At 36.4% G+C, this 16,516-nt stretch overlaps 1 protein-coding gene across 1 annotated transcript in view; it reads right to left on the minus strand.

The window, feature by feature from the left end:
* The window catches only part of LOC129738062 (UDP-glycosyltransferase UGT5-like), a 62,454-nt gene extending 51,639 nt beyond the window's left edge, over nt 1-10,815 (minus strand). The window contains exon 1 of the mRNA XM_055729243.1: nt 9,524-10,815. Within this exon, the coding sequence (XP_055585218.1) occupies nt 9,524-10,815 (1,292 nt within the window). The remainder of the gene's footprint in view (nt 1-9,523) is intronic.
* Nucleotides 10,816-16,516: the final 5,701 nt, after the last annotated feature.

Consider the following 16,516-nt stretch of genomic DNA (forward strand, 5'->3'; position numbering starts at 1 on the left):
GAGGCTTTAATGTCGGTATTGAGCCTTTGATCTTCGTTGATTTTTCATGTTTATTTGCTTTGAAACATGTCGCTTCAAAGTGTTCCTGTAAAGTATCATTGAGTTACAGAATAAACTCACAGATTGATGATAAAATTGTTCCAATAAATACCTCACAGATACGGCTTCCTGAACGAAAAACAAAATCGTCATGTTTGCAGAAATCGATCCATTTCTGCCGGGTGGTGGGATCCACGGGAAATACGAAAAATCTAATTCTGTTCTTTCGACTGTATTTAGAACAACCAATAACTGAACAGTTCATGTTGATCACTTTCAATCAAATTTTAACGAGCAATACGAATTCCAGAATGAATGAGAACAAACTGTATCTATAAGGGTATATACGGACGATAGTATTGGCGAAAAATTGGCCTCAGCCATAACCTCAAATTTTGATTTGCTAACGGTCTCACCAGTTATGCTAGGTTCGTTATTTGAATCAGAATTGGCATGTTTTATACTAATTATAATATTTCCGAATTAATTATTTTTTTTACTATCAACAGCTAAACGTTTGAATTCATTACGGGACGTCCTCAAATGGATGAAGATAAGCCATTTTTGCTAATGAATTTTCAAGGTGAATTCAAATCATCTGAAATATATTCTCATGTACTGCTTGGTAGATTAAAAAGAGTTGTTTCTAACTTCTAAACGAATGCAAAATCATTCACTGTTACTAACAAGTTAAGTAATGAAAACCTCGTTTATATTGACTTTGAAAATACAGTAGTTTTTCGATTTTATCACGCCTAATTCACCGTGATAATGGTAAAACCGTGAATTTGGCAAAACTTGGAACTGAAATCGAAAAACGGCAAATGATTTATGAATGATTCTTAAAAACAACGTGATAAAATTGAAACAACAACCGTGATCAAATCGAGCGTGAGTTTAGCGAGTATTGGAAAATCGAACAGTGATAAAATCGAAAAACTACTGTAATCGCCTACATGCTCTGAATATTTTAAAAATATCAACATAATTCGCTACATCGTTTAAGTGTGCGATACAGTAAGTTGCTATTTCTTTCAAATTAATGGTGCGTTACTTCTCATTACTCATAAAAAGGGGTTTCAATAAAAATGCAATAAAAAAAATATAATCATTTTCCTAATATTAATGCACTTGGCATAGATAAGGCTTGCTCAGTGTGATAACAGAGTACACTTGTTCAAAACCTTACTTAAAAAAAATAATAAATAGAATTTTTTAAGAAAATTTTAAGAAAAATCTCATGGCACTGATAGGTGAACTGATTTTTTTTCATTTTTTTTTCAGTCTTCCTCCCCCAGCTGGTCACCAACTGGTCACCATTTTGATCTTTGATGATAAGCACCGTTCAATGCTTTCTTTTAAAAACTTCTTTAATTCAAATCATGAACAAATCTTCATGTCTTAACTTGTTATGAATTCACAATAAAGAATTTAGATTCTCCTCACCAAGGTGCGCTTGCCAAACCACTACAATTGCATTGCCAATTTTATTTCGTTACTATCTGGTCATTGAACATGCGTAATGTTGTTGTCATGTTTACCCTACCACGATATGCCGAGAAAATGTAAATATGAGAACTAAGCTGTTCGTTTGACGAGTGGGGAAATACCTTATAGAAACAGTGCTGTAAAAAAAAATACAACGCCCAAAGATCTTGAAAACATTTTTGCAAGGAGAAATTTTCAAAATGTGCTACAAGTATCAAAATTTCTACCACTTTTTCTCAACACAAGTGAACTTGCTCTTACATACATATGTCAATCTACCATCAGTAATTTTTTCTAATATGTCTGTAGCACCCATTTAGCGCAATAAACATTATTAATAAAGTTTTTTTGAAAATTTTTTGGAGATTTTTTTCCTCTAAATTACAGTTGCAATATTCCTTAATCGAATAGGACGTTGTAACTTATTTCCCTTATTTAAAAAACACTCTGCTTTGCGAGTGACTGATAAGTGTGTCGTGCAGTATTTAACACTAAACATACCGGCACTTTGTATATACCTATTTATACCGCCGGGGGTCAAATGACCCCTAACACATTTTCCGCTAAAACTCTTTTGTTTCTCAACCGATTTTTACAAATTTTATAGTTTTGGAAAGCTTGTAACTTGACTCAAATATTGTTCTCAGACAATATTCAGCTACAATCATGGATTTCGAAGTTATTCGTAGTATAAGAAAAAAAATCCAAAAAAACATGCTCCGGGAAAATGGTTGTAAGTCAGTTTTTAGGAGCGCGAAAAAAAATTCATTTGGTGCCTGAAAAACCTGAAGTTAGAAGCTAGGGAACTGGGGGTATAATGCCCAGTGTGGGCAAAACGCCCCACTGCGATATCTAGCTAGATACACACTTATTTTAAGAATTCGGTACGCTATTCCCTTCTAATTAACAGTAGAAACCTTTTGTACAAAAAATTTGCATCAAATATGCGATAAATCCCTGCAAAAATCCAAAAATACTTTTCAAGCCATATTCCTTGCAATTTGTGCCTCGACTTTCGTAAGGAATTACGGCATCCATCGCCAAAAAAAAATTACCTGACATCTGTTACAATGATGAACATTGGTCTTGAAAATCATCACGAAACGAAAAATTTCCTTATTCAATTATTTTTTATGATATTTTGAACGATTTTTAATAAACATGTCTAGGTGGGGCAAAACGCGCCATGTCCGTTTATCTTTAAGCGTGTTTCATATTTGTTTAAATTTATATGCAGTTTCATCACAACAATTTTAAAGATATTTATAAGTTGTATTGAAAAACATAACTTGAATATAAACGAATATATTTAAAATTCCTAAATTTAATATAGATTTAATTAACTATTCACAAGAATTTCAGTATATCTGGCAGCACTGCGCGTAGCAATACATTTTTCCATCTGTGAAGTAGAATAGAAGTGTTTTTACCTGGCAAACACTTTCGGAGGCACTAGGATCAATAAACATTTATTTAACGTTAAACGGCGCGATTGGGTACACACATATGCGCATTATGCCCCTACTGAATCTGAAATCCAATTTTCTACCTATTCTTCAAACTTCATTAAATTTGTGGCCTTTTTTGACCTTCCAGTTATTATAACTATCAGATTTAGACAAAAAATAAACCAAACTTCCAAACACAATCGAAAATTAAAGTTAATCTTTTCAAATGTATTCTAAAACAAGGCTTTCTTCTTAACGTGGGCATTATGCCCCCTCTTCCCCTATACGTTGCACATATGAAAAAAAAATTAAAATTTTTTCTTAAGATCATGACCACAAAAAATGTAAAAAAGTGGTGTTAAAACGTACTTTTTAATGAACCAATCACCAAAGCTGTCCCAGTCACAGTAGAAATTTTTTGAAAAGTGAATTGGAAAATTGACGTTATTTGTGACATTTTGGCATCTTTAGATTTATAAAACACGAAACACAGAATTTTTGACAGATATTCAAATGTAGCTGTTTTTAGACTTTTTTATCAATTTACTTTTTCTGAGACTATTCTTACACTTACGATCGGCTTTGCACTGGATTTTCAGTATGTTAACAAAAGATTTAAAGAATATGTTTATATGTTCAAGAAAGGAAATTTCATACCGATTCTAGTGATGTAATTATATTGGCGGTGCAATGCGTGACAAAAATATGATAAATATATTTCTGAAAGTAAAACCAGAAAATTTGAGTGAATGCTCGTTTGTTTTTTCGTTTCCTTTCGCCCGTCTTCGTGTGCAAAATAGCTGTGAAATATTACCACCCACAGCGCCCGTCTGCCAAGCAGGAATTGGTGCTGACTTTTTAAAATTCTGAAACTACTTCACTATTTTATTTATCATATTTGTGTCACGCATTGCACCGCCAATATAATTACATCACTAGAATCGGTATGAAATTTCCTTTCTTGAGCATATAAACATATTCTTTAAATCTTTTGTTAACATACTGAAAATCCAGTGCAAAGCCGATCGTAAGTGTAAGAATAGTCTCAGAAAAAGTAAATTCATAAAAAAGTCTAAAAACAGCTACATTTGAATATCTGTCAAAAATTCTGTGTTTCGTGTTTTATAAATCTAAAGATGCCAAAATGTCACAAATAACGTCAATTTTCCAATTCACTTTTCAAAAAATTTCTACTGTGACTGGGACAGCTTTGGTGATTGGTTCATTAAAAAGTACGTTTTTTACACCACTTTTTTACATTTTTTGTGGTCATGATCTTAAAATTTTTTTTAATTTTTTTTCCATATGTGCAACGTATAGCTTTTAACTTCAGGTTTTTCAGGCACCAAATGAATTTTTTCTCGCGCTCCTATAAACTGACTTACAGCCATTTTCCCGAAGCATGTTTTTTTGGATTTTTTTTCTTATACTACGAATAACTTCGAAATCCATGATTGTAGCTGAATATTGTCTGAGAACAATATTTGAGTCACGTCACAAGCTTTCCAAAACTATAAAATTTGTAAAAATCGGTTGAGAAACAAAAGAGTTTTAGCGGAAAATGTGTTAGGGGTCATTTGACCCCCGGCGGTATAAATAGGTATACCACATACGTATTTCGAAATCTACAAACTTAAAAAATAATATTTTGATGCAAAAATACGTGCATTTTGAAAAAAAAAAAAATAGTCATGAAGAAAAATTTCCGAAAAAATGAAAACAATAGGAGTTATAGTCATTTGAAGTTAAAAAAATGTCATTTGACCCCCTCCGGTATAAATAGTGTTAAATTAAGACAGTCGATAATTGTTTTTGTAAGAATAAGTAGGAAATATATATAAAAATAGTGGCGTTTTCTTTGTAACACCATCACGCATAAATCTCACTTTTTATGGAAGGGGGGTCTCCATACAAAATTTTGGGAAAATGGAAAAGTTTTCTTTGTAACACCATCACGTATAAACTGTCGGTCGTAATGCAGTGAAATTTGGTATCCGAGGGTTTTTCGGGTCGGAGATGGTTTGTATAAAAGTTTCAAAACTCTCAATTTTTATGGAAGGGGGTCTCCATACAAAATTATCTCTTCTTCACATCTTATGTATAAACATGGAGGCTTTTTCTTTGTAACAACATCACGTATGAATGGTCGGTCGAAATGAAGTGAAATTTGGTATACGAGGGTTTTTTGGGTCAGAGATGGTTTGTATAATAGTTTCAAGAATCTCACTTTTTATGAAAGATACCACTTTTTATGGAAGGGGACCCCCATACAAAATTATCTCTTCACATCTTCTGATATATAAAAATGGAGGCGTTTTCTTTGTAACAACATCACTTAGTAATGGTCGGTCGAAATTAAGTGAAATTTGGTATCCGAGTGTTTTTTGGGTCAGAGATGGTTTATATAATAGTTGCGAGATTATAACTCTTATGGAAGGGGGCTCCTTTACAAAATCAACTAGAAACGGGATAAATCTCGAACAACTTCAAGACGATTTTCATGGAAACTTATTCACGAGCACGAAGAAGTTGAAGAACTGTAAACTTTTTCCAACAATTTATTAAGTAACGGGTAAAACGAAGTTTACTGGGTCAGCTAGTTTTATTATACTTTATCAATTTATAGATAAGTATCGACATTTAATCACGTTTAATTTCAGCAGGCTTCACTTAGGATGTTTTGATAATAACATTATTTTTTACAGATACCTACTATTTATTCGTGTTCATCACAACATATTTGTTATGTCGTATCAATTTTGAACTAGTTCGAAATATTACAAAAAATATTATTTTACATCAAATATAACACATAATTTGTTTCAAGTGTCAAGGTTGATCCTAATTAATCACTTTATTTTTAGTTAAACGAATTAACGAAATAAATTTGAACATTCTCTAGTTTTTTTTTATGCCATGATCACAATTCAACACAGTCAACTTTTGATTAAAATTTTCTCATTTACGCTCCCTTGCATCTTAATGTTATTTCAGGTTCCAACAAGTAATTATTTTTGACAGATTTATCTATATTTATTAATTCATAGATCAAAATCATTACAGGGTTTTGCGTTGTGACAAAATTTAATGTTATTAAATTTAAAATATGTAGTTCCAAAAAATCATAGCACTATTTTGTTAAACTTTGTACCATTTTTCATTACGCATAGTTGCGATTTATATTTTTAGCATATTGTCAAAACATTACCATAATAAGATCTACCATATTTCCCTTATTGTGTTGGTATTAGGCTTCATCAAAATAAATAAATTATTGCTAATTTTCGAAGCATTCAGGTAAAAATTTCAGATGTCTTTCCAAGCTCTCTAAACAGCATCATTTTGCACCTGTTCGAGTATTATTAGGTCAGGAGATTAAATTGTTTCGAAATTTGATACTGGATCAATTCTTATTATCAGTTTATTACATTGTAATGCCAATAGTATTAAATTTCACACCCTCATGATTTTTATTGACTTTTTTTTATCATATCATAACGTTATACCATTTTATTATTATTTCTTCATTATTTCATTTTAAATTGATTACTAGCTGACCCGGTGTGCTTTGCTACCCCTTCATGGGAAAAAAAAATTCCGATAAAATTACTGCAATTAAAATTATCTTCTTTTTAATAAAATTTCATCACTTTTAAAAAGCAAACTATTGTTCATGATATCCGAGCTTCATAACATAACTTGAAGGTTGAAGGAGCCACTCATTAAAGAATAAAAATAGGAGGAATGCTCAATACAATTCAATATACTTTTTGGAGGGGAAGGACTATTAAGATACAGGAAAATTTGCACAGTGTCAAAAAGTCGGCCAAATTTTCTGAAAACACTTAGACTTTGGCTTTGATAACATGTATGTTCCATTTATTGAATTAGAGAGTCTTAATTCATTAAAATGGGAAGCGTCTATCAAAACAATTTATCATCTGAATTTGTAAAAACTTTTTTGTCAATTCAATAAATCTCACTAAGTGAAAACGCTTACGGTTATCATTTTTTAACAAAAATCTATCGAAGATTGATAAAATTTTGACAATTTTTTATTGGTTTCATATGGAAGCCCTCCCTTTTCGGATTGGGAGGAGTTTGAAAATATATTAGAAACCAATCTCGGTCTTGAAAACGGCTACATACCATATTTCACGATGATCGATTCAGTTGTTTTCGAAAATTGTTCGGATTGTGTCATATTTTCATTATTTTGTATGGGAGCCCCCTCGTTTTGGATTCGAAGGGGTTTAAAAGTGTTATAGAAACATGCTCGGTCTTGAAAACAGCTATATTAAAATTTCACGTTGATCGGTTCAGTAGCTTCGAATAAATTGTGAATTTTTTTCGTAATTTTGTTTGAGAGTCAACCTTTTTTTTGGATTCGGAAGGGTTTAGAGTATTGAAGAAACCATTCCCGGGCTTGAAAACGGTTTCAACCCAAATTTTACGTTTATCCGTTCAGAAGTTTCCGAAAATTGTTCGAGTTGTGTCTCATTTTTATGAATTTTGTATAGGGCCCCCCCCCTTCCATTTAGTAGGAGCGAGTTGAAAGTATTTTAGAAACCATCTCCGACCCCAATTACTCTAACATACCGAATTTCCCATTCATCGGTTCAGTAGTTTTCGAGTTTATAGGGAACAGACAGACAGACAAACATTCATTTTTTTATTTACTCGGCTGATTTTACCCGGCCTTGCTCGGGTTCACATAAAATATAAATCCAAATGAATGATTTGACTTTTCGAAATTTTGGAAGCATTACATATATTCATCATTATAAAAAATTGGCCCAAGTTTGGCCATGTAAATTTTGATAGTCTTATAAAGAAACGAAAATTGCTTGACAAATGGGTGCCATGACTTTTTGTTTGTGGGAATAAAAACAAAAGTATATGGGAGCACCCTCTCCCTTAAGTCGGAGCGGTTTGTAACTATTACCTATAGAAACCATCTCCGGCCCCAAAAACCCTCAGATGCCAAGTTCAACGATGATCGGTCCAGTAGCTTCCGAGTCTATAGGGAACAGACAGACAGACATACATTCATTTTTATATATGGGATTCGACCAGACCGAACTGAATGCCAAGTTGTAAAAAATTAAGTTATCTATTGCAACGGATGCAAAACATTTTAATCAACCTACCCTGTAAAATCAGTAAATTTTTCCAATTGTTTTAGATTTTGTTGAAAAGTTTCAATGCTGCTGGCAGTAAAATATTAAAAATGCGTTGCGCCAAAGTGAACTAAGAGCCAACTCAAAGGAAAAGATAAAAAGCAAGTTTTGGTCAAGGAAATTGTTGTAATGCCAAATAATTTTCAGTCCGATCGGTTTTTCGATTCGATACTTTTCTACAACGCGCATAGAACTCAAAACCGATAAATTTGGCGATGAAGGACACTTTCGTGGCTAATAACTCCCTGTTGCGGATTGTCAGCATTTGAATAAAATTTCATTCAGCCAGACCAAACTGAGTCTCTTGAATCTTATTTTTCAAACTATCAGTTAGAAAAGTAGGATTTTTTACTTGTAATGAAAAAAGAAGTTTACTTCTATTGCGTACTAACGTTAAGAACACAACTGGTAAGTTGAAATCTTCATTTTTTTCTCGGTTCACTCTGGCTCAACAAAAAAAAAACAATTTTTCAAGCATCAGCCATATTCGTTTGGTGATGCTCGTAAAGCGCCTATTAGTAGGCTTCTACGTTTAGTACAAATAACCCAGTAAAATGATATGCATTGCGGTTTTTTCAACATTTTGGTTCGTCCAGAGGGAACTGTGTGCAAATATAGAGTTATTAAAATCCGATTTTCTGCTAATTTTGATATCATAAATCAATCTGTATAGCCTTAATAATAGTCTTAATTTTGTTTAAAAGAAAAAAATGCGAAATCTTATGAAATGGTACTTATTGCTAAGTTTGTGAACTTTGAACTCAATTATCTCCAAATCAAGTTTATGGCGTTCAGTTCGGTCTGGTCGAATCCCGACCATATATAGATATAGACTAAATAACTTTATCATTGCAGCCTTTTACCCTGATCAATCATCGTGTACATCCTTTGTTTCCTTTTCGGTTTATTCATATTTTATATCAATCTTCACATGAAATTCAGGTTCTTATCATATGTTATTATAATTTTTAATACATATTTTGTCTTTATTACAGAGACTTTCAACCATTTCGGTAGAACCTTGTTTTCAGCAAAACAATTTTGTGTGTTGCAATTTCATCGTGGACACCCTTTAAGACATATCCTAATATCAGGAATTTTAATGAATATAATAGTCATAGATGTGGAAAGAGGACACTACACTTATTGAAGATATTTTCGATTAATTTGTGGTGTTAATGTAAGCTCTGTACAGACAATTTTTGGTTGCGTGTATATTTATAAAACTAAAGTACCTTTTTGTGGAATTCAGAAAATTTTCAGATTTTGAACCAAAATCTAAGGACTCCTAATTCATTTCAACAAACAATTTTTTACTTTATGCAAACCATATTCCACCTCCCTCAAACCATCAGAAAATGTACTCACTTTTCATCGCCGAGGACAGAGCCTACAGATTGTCTCAATTTGGCGATATTCAAATCTGACAGCAACAGCTTCAGCCCCACGCCGACCCTTTCTAGCTTGTCAACGTTCTGATACTGATCGGCGAAGAAGGGAATTCCGATCACCGGAATCCCGTACCACAGGGCCTCCTGCAAGCCGAGCAGACCGCCATGTCCAATCAACAGCTTGGTACGTGTATCGGCGAGTAGACCGGATTGAGGAATCCACTTTCGAAGGATAACATTTTCCGGGACAGTATTGAACCATTCCGGAGCACCATGTTTCCACACGAAGTTATAGTCGGGGAAGCTTGTAAATGTTTGCAGAATTGCTTGGTTTATCTGGTATCCAAGCTCTTCCACTTTAACGTTACTTCCAAGGCTAAAGACGACGGTTCCTTTGGATGGACGACTTAGGAAGGTTTGCAATTCCGGTCCAAGGTTGTCAGATCGTTGAATATGAAGCCCTCCGACTGGAATAACGTTCGGAGGCAGAGCTTGGTGATAGTCGAAGCTGAAATCACTATTGACCAATACAATAGAAGATTGGCGCTCGATTTGTTCGATGGTTGAAGTGTTTTCTCCGAATATTTGTCTCAGTCTTCGGTTCTCTCTGCTCATAAACACCCGCTGTCGGTAATAGTATTCTACGCACCAGTAGAATGTATTCCAGAGCCTTTGGATCAGGTTCATCGAGGTGCCGAAATCAGCGGCATAATTAGGCATTGTCGTCACCCGAAGGGGAATGTCTGCTAGAAATGTTGTGTACGATGGAGCGTTGAAGGCAGAGACGGAAACCAGAGGCGGATTGTCGAATCGTTGAACAAACCCTAGCAGAAACTGACCCATTGTAAAGTCGTGAACTATCATGTGAAACTTAAAGTCTTTTGGATAGTTCAACAGATCCAATACAACGGGTTCTTTCATAAGGATTTCGCTTGCCATTTCGTAAAAGCCGTACATGTTGACGATGTTCTCGAAAGGGCTCATGGGATCGGTGCTGTCATTTCCACTAGCGTCGGTCAGCTCATTTATAATTTTTCCATAAAAGTTATCCACCAGTAGAAACGTTTTGTCTCTAATGGATTGTTCCAGTTCGAAGGACAATATCGTCAGGTTGTGTCCATTCTCGTGAAGCCGATCGAATATTTGCTTGTTCCAGATGTGGTGACTCCTGGAGGGAGTCGTTTGAAGAAAAAGAATATTTTCCGCATGGCAAACCGAAATAGCGCAGCTTAAAACCAACAATGAAAACCAACCTCGGCGGGCCAGCATATTGAAACTGAGCAAACAAACATAATTTGGCCAACGCGTATCGTTATCAATCGTAGCAGCGATAAGCCTTGTATTGCTGATAGCGGCTATGGAAGGTTTTCGATCGGATTCAAAGAAGACGTACTTATTGAGTGTCGTCTGAAATGCGTAGATGAACATATTCAAATGAATTCTCGTGTAAGATAATAATTTTGGTTTTATTTCTGTTCGTTGCCTTCATGATTGATTTCACGTTTGTCGCCAAGCGTCACCCACTACAAATTATCCTAAGTAACAATTTTAGCTATACCATGGTCAGCAAAATTTCGGTGGGAGTAAAGCATTAATCTTCACAAAAAGCTAAAGCGCACCAGAACTCTAATAAATCTAAATCTGGCTTTTTGGTCCTATCCTAGAAACGTAATCATGACTAATTTTTTAAACCCTGATAAAATCATTATGCTTTGCCATTTTTGTTTTTTTTCGACACTGTGAGTTCTAGGAGTTTTTTATATTTTTTATTTTTCCCAGCAACCATGATGGTTGATGAATGATAATTGCATTATTGAGATATGATGTGATAAAATTAATAGCCCAAACACCAATGTTTTAACCATATTATGAGCATCTTTTCTACTGCCAGTCAAGATTTTAGCTAAAATGTGTATGATAAGTATCTTAAAATAAATGTGCCTCGTCAAATCTGATGGTCAATCATGATGGAATTGATGCAATATAGGCCTGAAAAAATATTTTTAAATACTTGCATTGTGAATCCATCGATATGGCGTCATTTTGTGCCTTTCGATTCTGCAACCAACATGGCGTTAGTCATTTCAATGCTTAATAGCTTTTTTATGGTAAACTAAATGGCTAAATAGTTTTAAAACGGTTTAATGATGACCATTTTAAAAGCTAAAGTTTGACATTTCTCTCGCAAGCCGACCAACGACACGCTTAGGATGAGTTCCTCATTCCTGAGTTGTACAGTGACAGTGAATGAGGATAGACTTTTTGAATGAAAAGGGAATTTCGCTATCAAATGCCATCTTGAAATTCAATATGGGGGCTCCACTGAAAACTGAAATGATTTTCATAACTGAAAAACGCTTGAAATTCCCACAATACTGTGGTGCTTGGTCTCGAGCAGTGATTGAATTTTGCTGAGCATGAATTGATCAACCTTCTCTCGCTCACTGCTTTACTCGGAAGCAAAGGTTGCTTTGAGGCAGCGAAAACGACAAAACCGATGATGCATACGCTCTCAATATGGCCCGCCTTCAAGAAGCAGTATACATTCGAGGCAGCGAATCCAAAAAACCAAACGAATGGCTCTCACTCATCTCCTGTTACATTCTTGAGGGAACCGAATTCAAAAGGCAGAGCAAACCCGAGTCTCCTCGTTTGTGTCTGGATCGAATGCGTGAGGTTTTTCTGCTATTGCTATTATTGCACAGCAACCGCACGCCGGCAGCTAGTTTTTTCGTTTCTTTTTCCTCCCCCCTCTTTGCACTATACGTTGCGGGCCGTGCAACGCAATAAGTTCGGTTATTTTTGTTGTTGCCTCAACCTTTGCGGCGAGGTTGAAGATGTTCTCCTCAACGACAGCTATCGGCTGGAGTTATTCAAATTCAAGAACGTAAATGAGTATGTGTGCCTCGTCTTCTTCATGCATCATGTAGCAACCGAACGTTGAGAGAGTTCGTTCGGGGCAGCAAACGAATAGTGTCTCTCAGAGCAGATCCTCTTCATGGGGGGAGGTTTGAATGAATGTATATGTATCGTCTCCTGTATAGCTATGCGAGGCCTCAAAGTGTGTATTTTGAATGCCTCTGATGAGAAAATTGATGAGGATTTCAATCACTGGTCTCGAGAGAATCGTCCGCTCGTCTAACGACAGCTTGCTTCGTTGACCGCCTGCCGATGAAAGAGGTCGATGCCGCGTGCCTGGCTGTCTGTTTGGTTGATTCTGAAATGTTCTGCTGTTACTGTTGGTAGCACTGCGTGTCGCTGTCACTACTGTCATCGCTGCATGGGCGTAGAATGCTGGGGGCTATTTCTGGACCTTCACAAATACGGGTATTGGGTGAAAGGCAGTGATTGTTTTTTGTTGAGCATGAATTGATCAACCTTCTCTCGCTCAACGCTTAACTATGAAGCAAAGGTTGCTTTGAGGCAGCGAAAACGACAAAACTGATGATGCATACGCTCTCAACATGGCCCGCCTTCACGAAGCAATATACATTCGAGGGAGCGAATCCAAAAAACCAAACGAATGGCTCTCACTCATCTCCTGTTACAAGCTTGAGGGAACCGAATTCAAAAGGCATAGCAAACCCGAGTCTCCTCGTTTGTGCCTGGGTCGAATCCCCGAGGTTTTTCTGCTATTGCTATTATTGCACGGCACCCGCACGCAGGCAGCTAGTTTTTTCGTGTCTTTATCCTCCGTCCTCTTTGCACCATACGTTGCGGGCCTGTGCAATGCAATAAGTTCGGTTGTTGTTGTGTTGCCTCAACCTTTGCGGCGAGGTTAAAAATGTTCTCCTCAACGACAGCTATCGGCTTGAGTCATTCAAATTCAATAACGTAAATGAGTATGTGTGCCTCGTCTTCTTCATGCAGCATGTTACAACCGAATGTTGAGAGAGTTGGTTCGGGGCAGCAAACGAATAGTGTCTCTCAGAGCAGATCCTCCTCATGGGGGGAGGTTTGAATGAATGTATAATGTATATGTATCGTCTCCTGTATTGCTATGCGAGGCCTCAAAGCGTGTATTTTGAATGCCTCTGATGAGAAAATTGATGAGGATTTCAATCACTGGTGAAAGGGCTAAACAAGTAGAATTCAAATTTTGTTATCAGACGCCATCTTGAAATCCAAGATGGCGGCTTTCACTGAACTTAAAAAAAGATTTGAATCACTGAAAACCGCATGAAACCTCCACATCATGGGCATTGAGTGAAAGAACTAAAGTAGAAAATGTCGAATTTCGCTATCTGACGTCTCATGTATCCAAGATAGCGGCTTTGCTATTCTTTTCAAAGCTGTAAATTACTGAAAATCTCATGAAACATCCAAGATGGTGACTACCACTCAACTTGAAAATACTGTAAATGACTGATAATCGAATATTATGGATATTAGATCAAAGCAATCAAATCGAAGATTGCGTCTTCCGCTGAACTTTAAAATGCTGTAGATGACTTCAAATCTCCACAATATGGATTGGGTAAAGGACTTAACCAATATAAACCGAGTTTCGCTACCAGACGTCATCTTGAAATACAAGATGGCGGCTTCCGCTTAGCTTTAAAATGCTGTTAATCGCTTAAAATCGCATGAAATGCCCACAATATTATTATTGGGTTTAAGGGCAAAACCAGTAGAAGTTGAATTCCTCTTTCTGACTTTATCTTGAAATCCAAGATGGTGGCTTCTACTGAACTGTAAATGACAAAAAATCGCACAAAAGCTTTAAAGTATTGGTATTGGGTGAAATGGCCTAGCTAGAATAACCAGACCCTGTTCGTTTTTGGCAACACGCCCGGACATTTGGTGTTGCCAAAATATAACGATTTTTTTCTCAACTTTGTTTTCACTTAATACTACATACATTAAAACTTCTATTTTTGATTTTTAGACAATTTTCAATCATTTTTAGTCATTTTTTTATCATTGTTCTGGCATTTAGCACATTCTTTGTTTTGTTTACAGTTTTTTTTGCCATGATTGCTATTTATGTATGTCATTCTATAATTTGGTCAAGAGAAAACGCGTGTAAATCGGTGAAATCGTTTATTTAAAAATCAAATTAACTTTCTTTTTCAAGATTAATTAGTATAAAATTCAGGAAAAATATTCAGTTAGGCTTCCGCTTTTCCAAATGCGAATTGCCGGGCCTTACGCTTAACCCCTGCCAACAGATTTTGTACAGCCACCTTGTCCACCTTCTTCGCCGCAGAAAGCCAGTTTGCCTTGAACTGCTGCTCGTCCTTAGTAGTTTTTTTGGTCTTCTTTAGGTTTCGCTTGACAATAGCTCAGTATTTCTCAATTGGGCGGAGCTCTGGCGTGTTGGGAGGGTTCTTGTCCTTGGGAATCACCTGCACGTTGTTGGCGGCGTACCACTCCATGAGGCGTACCACTCCGTAATGGCAAGATGCCAAATCCGGCCAAAACAGTACGGAACAACCGTGTTTCTTCAGGAAAGGCAGCAGACGTTTATTCAAACACTCTTTCACGTAAATTTCTTGGTTGACAGTCCCGGAAGCTATGAAAATGCTGCTCTTCAAGCCACAGGTACAGATGGCTTGCCAAACCAGATATTTCTCCGCGAACTTTGACAGTTTCATGTGCTTGAAAATATCTGCTACCTTTCCCCTTCCTTTTGCCGTATAAAACTCCTGTCCCGGAAGCTGATTGTGGTCGGCTTTGTCGTAGGTTTCGTCGTCCATTACCACGCAGTCAAACTTCGTCAGCATCGTCGTGTACAGCCTCCGGGATCGCGCTTTGGCCGTCGTATTTTGTTTATCATCGCGATTTGAAGTCACTACCTTCTTGTAAGTCGAAAGTCCGGCTCGTTTTTTTTACTCGATGCACGGTTGTAGGCGATACACCCAGCTTATTTGCGGCATCTCGGAGAGAGATGTTAGGGTTTCGCTTGAAACTACCAGCAACTCTCTTTGTCGTCTCAGCGGCTTCCGGTTTTCGATTTCCTTCCGATCCAGACATCCTGGCTATCGACAAACGTTCCCCAAACACTTTAATTACATTTGTAACGGTTGATTTGGCAACTTTAAGCGATTTTGTCAGCTTTGCGTGCGAGTAGCTCGGATTTTCGCGATGCGCGAGCAAATTTTTGATAAGCTGCTCTTCTTCCTTGGACGGCATTTTGACAACTGAAGAGTGAATTCCAAAATAAAAATAGGAGCAACATTCTACACACACACACACACACACACACACCTTCAAAATGAGGGGTGTTCATGTTTTTTAAATGCAAAATTGAAAGAAATACGTCAAGTTGATATTGACCAAATTTTGACCGTATCACCCTTTATTCTAGCGAAAACTTTAAGGTAATGTTGTTTCTGTTAACCGTTCGATTTACGCACATGTGCCAATATCATTTCCTCTGTCTGGCTCTTCTTGGATGTTGGTCTTCACTTGCGCACCCTAATATTGAAATACACTTTCTCGCGATAGTCTTGGTCCTGGAGATCCAGATTTCAGGCTTGAAGTTCTCCATATGTGTACCACGTGTTGTACCCGTACAACACGAGTTTGACGTTTGCGCTGATAATTCGGATTTTCGTTCGTAACGATATCTGACGTGACTTACAAAAGTTTCAATAACTCAAAAAGAAAATCAGTCTTTTCTAATCTGGGTTCCGAAATCCTTTTTGCTGTCATCATCAGGTGTTATTTGGCTTCTTAAATACTGGAAGCATTCCTAGTTCTGAACTTGATACCGTGAAATATCAAGAAATTTTATTGACTCGGTTCGAATTTGTTTTGTCTCTAGACCTGGTACCTTGGAGATTTCGGTAATGTATTTTTGACAAGATAGAAATTTGACTTCAAATCATAATGGCTTTGTGGTTTTGCTGCCATGAGCGGGTTCATCCGACAAATCCACCTTCGTATACCTAATGTGCCCTAGGTTGTTCGGGATTCAGGAGGCGTGTTTTAGTCTTTCAAACAAAATGGGAGACAACAAACTTGT

This window comes from Uranotaenia lowii, chromosome 1, assembly GCF_029784155.1.
Source record: "Uranotaenia lowii strain MFRU-FL chromosome 1, ASM2978415v1, whole genome shotgun sequence".
NCBI lineage: Eukaryota > Metazoa > Arthropoda > Insecta > Diptera > Culicidae > Uranotaenia > Uranotaenia lowii.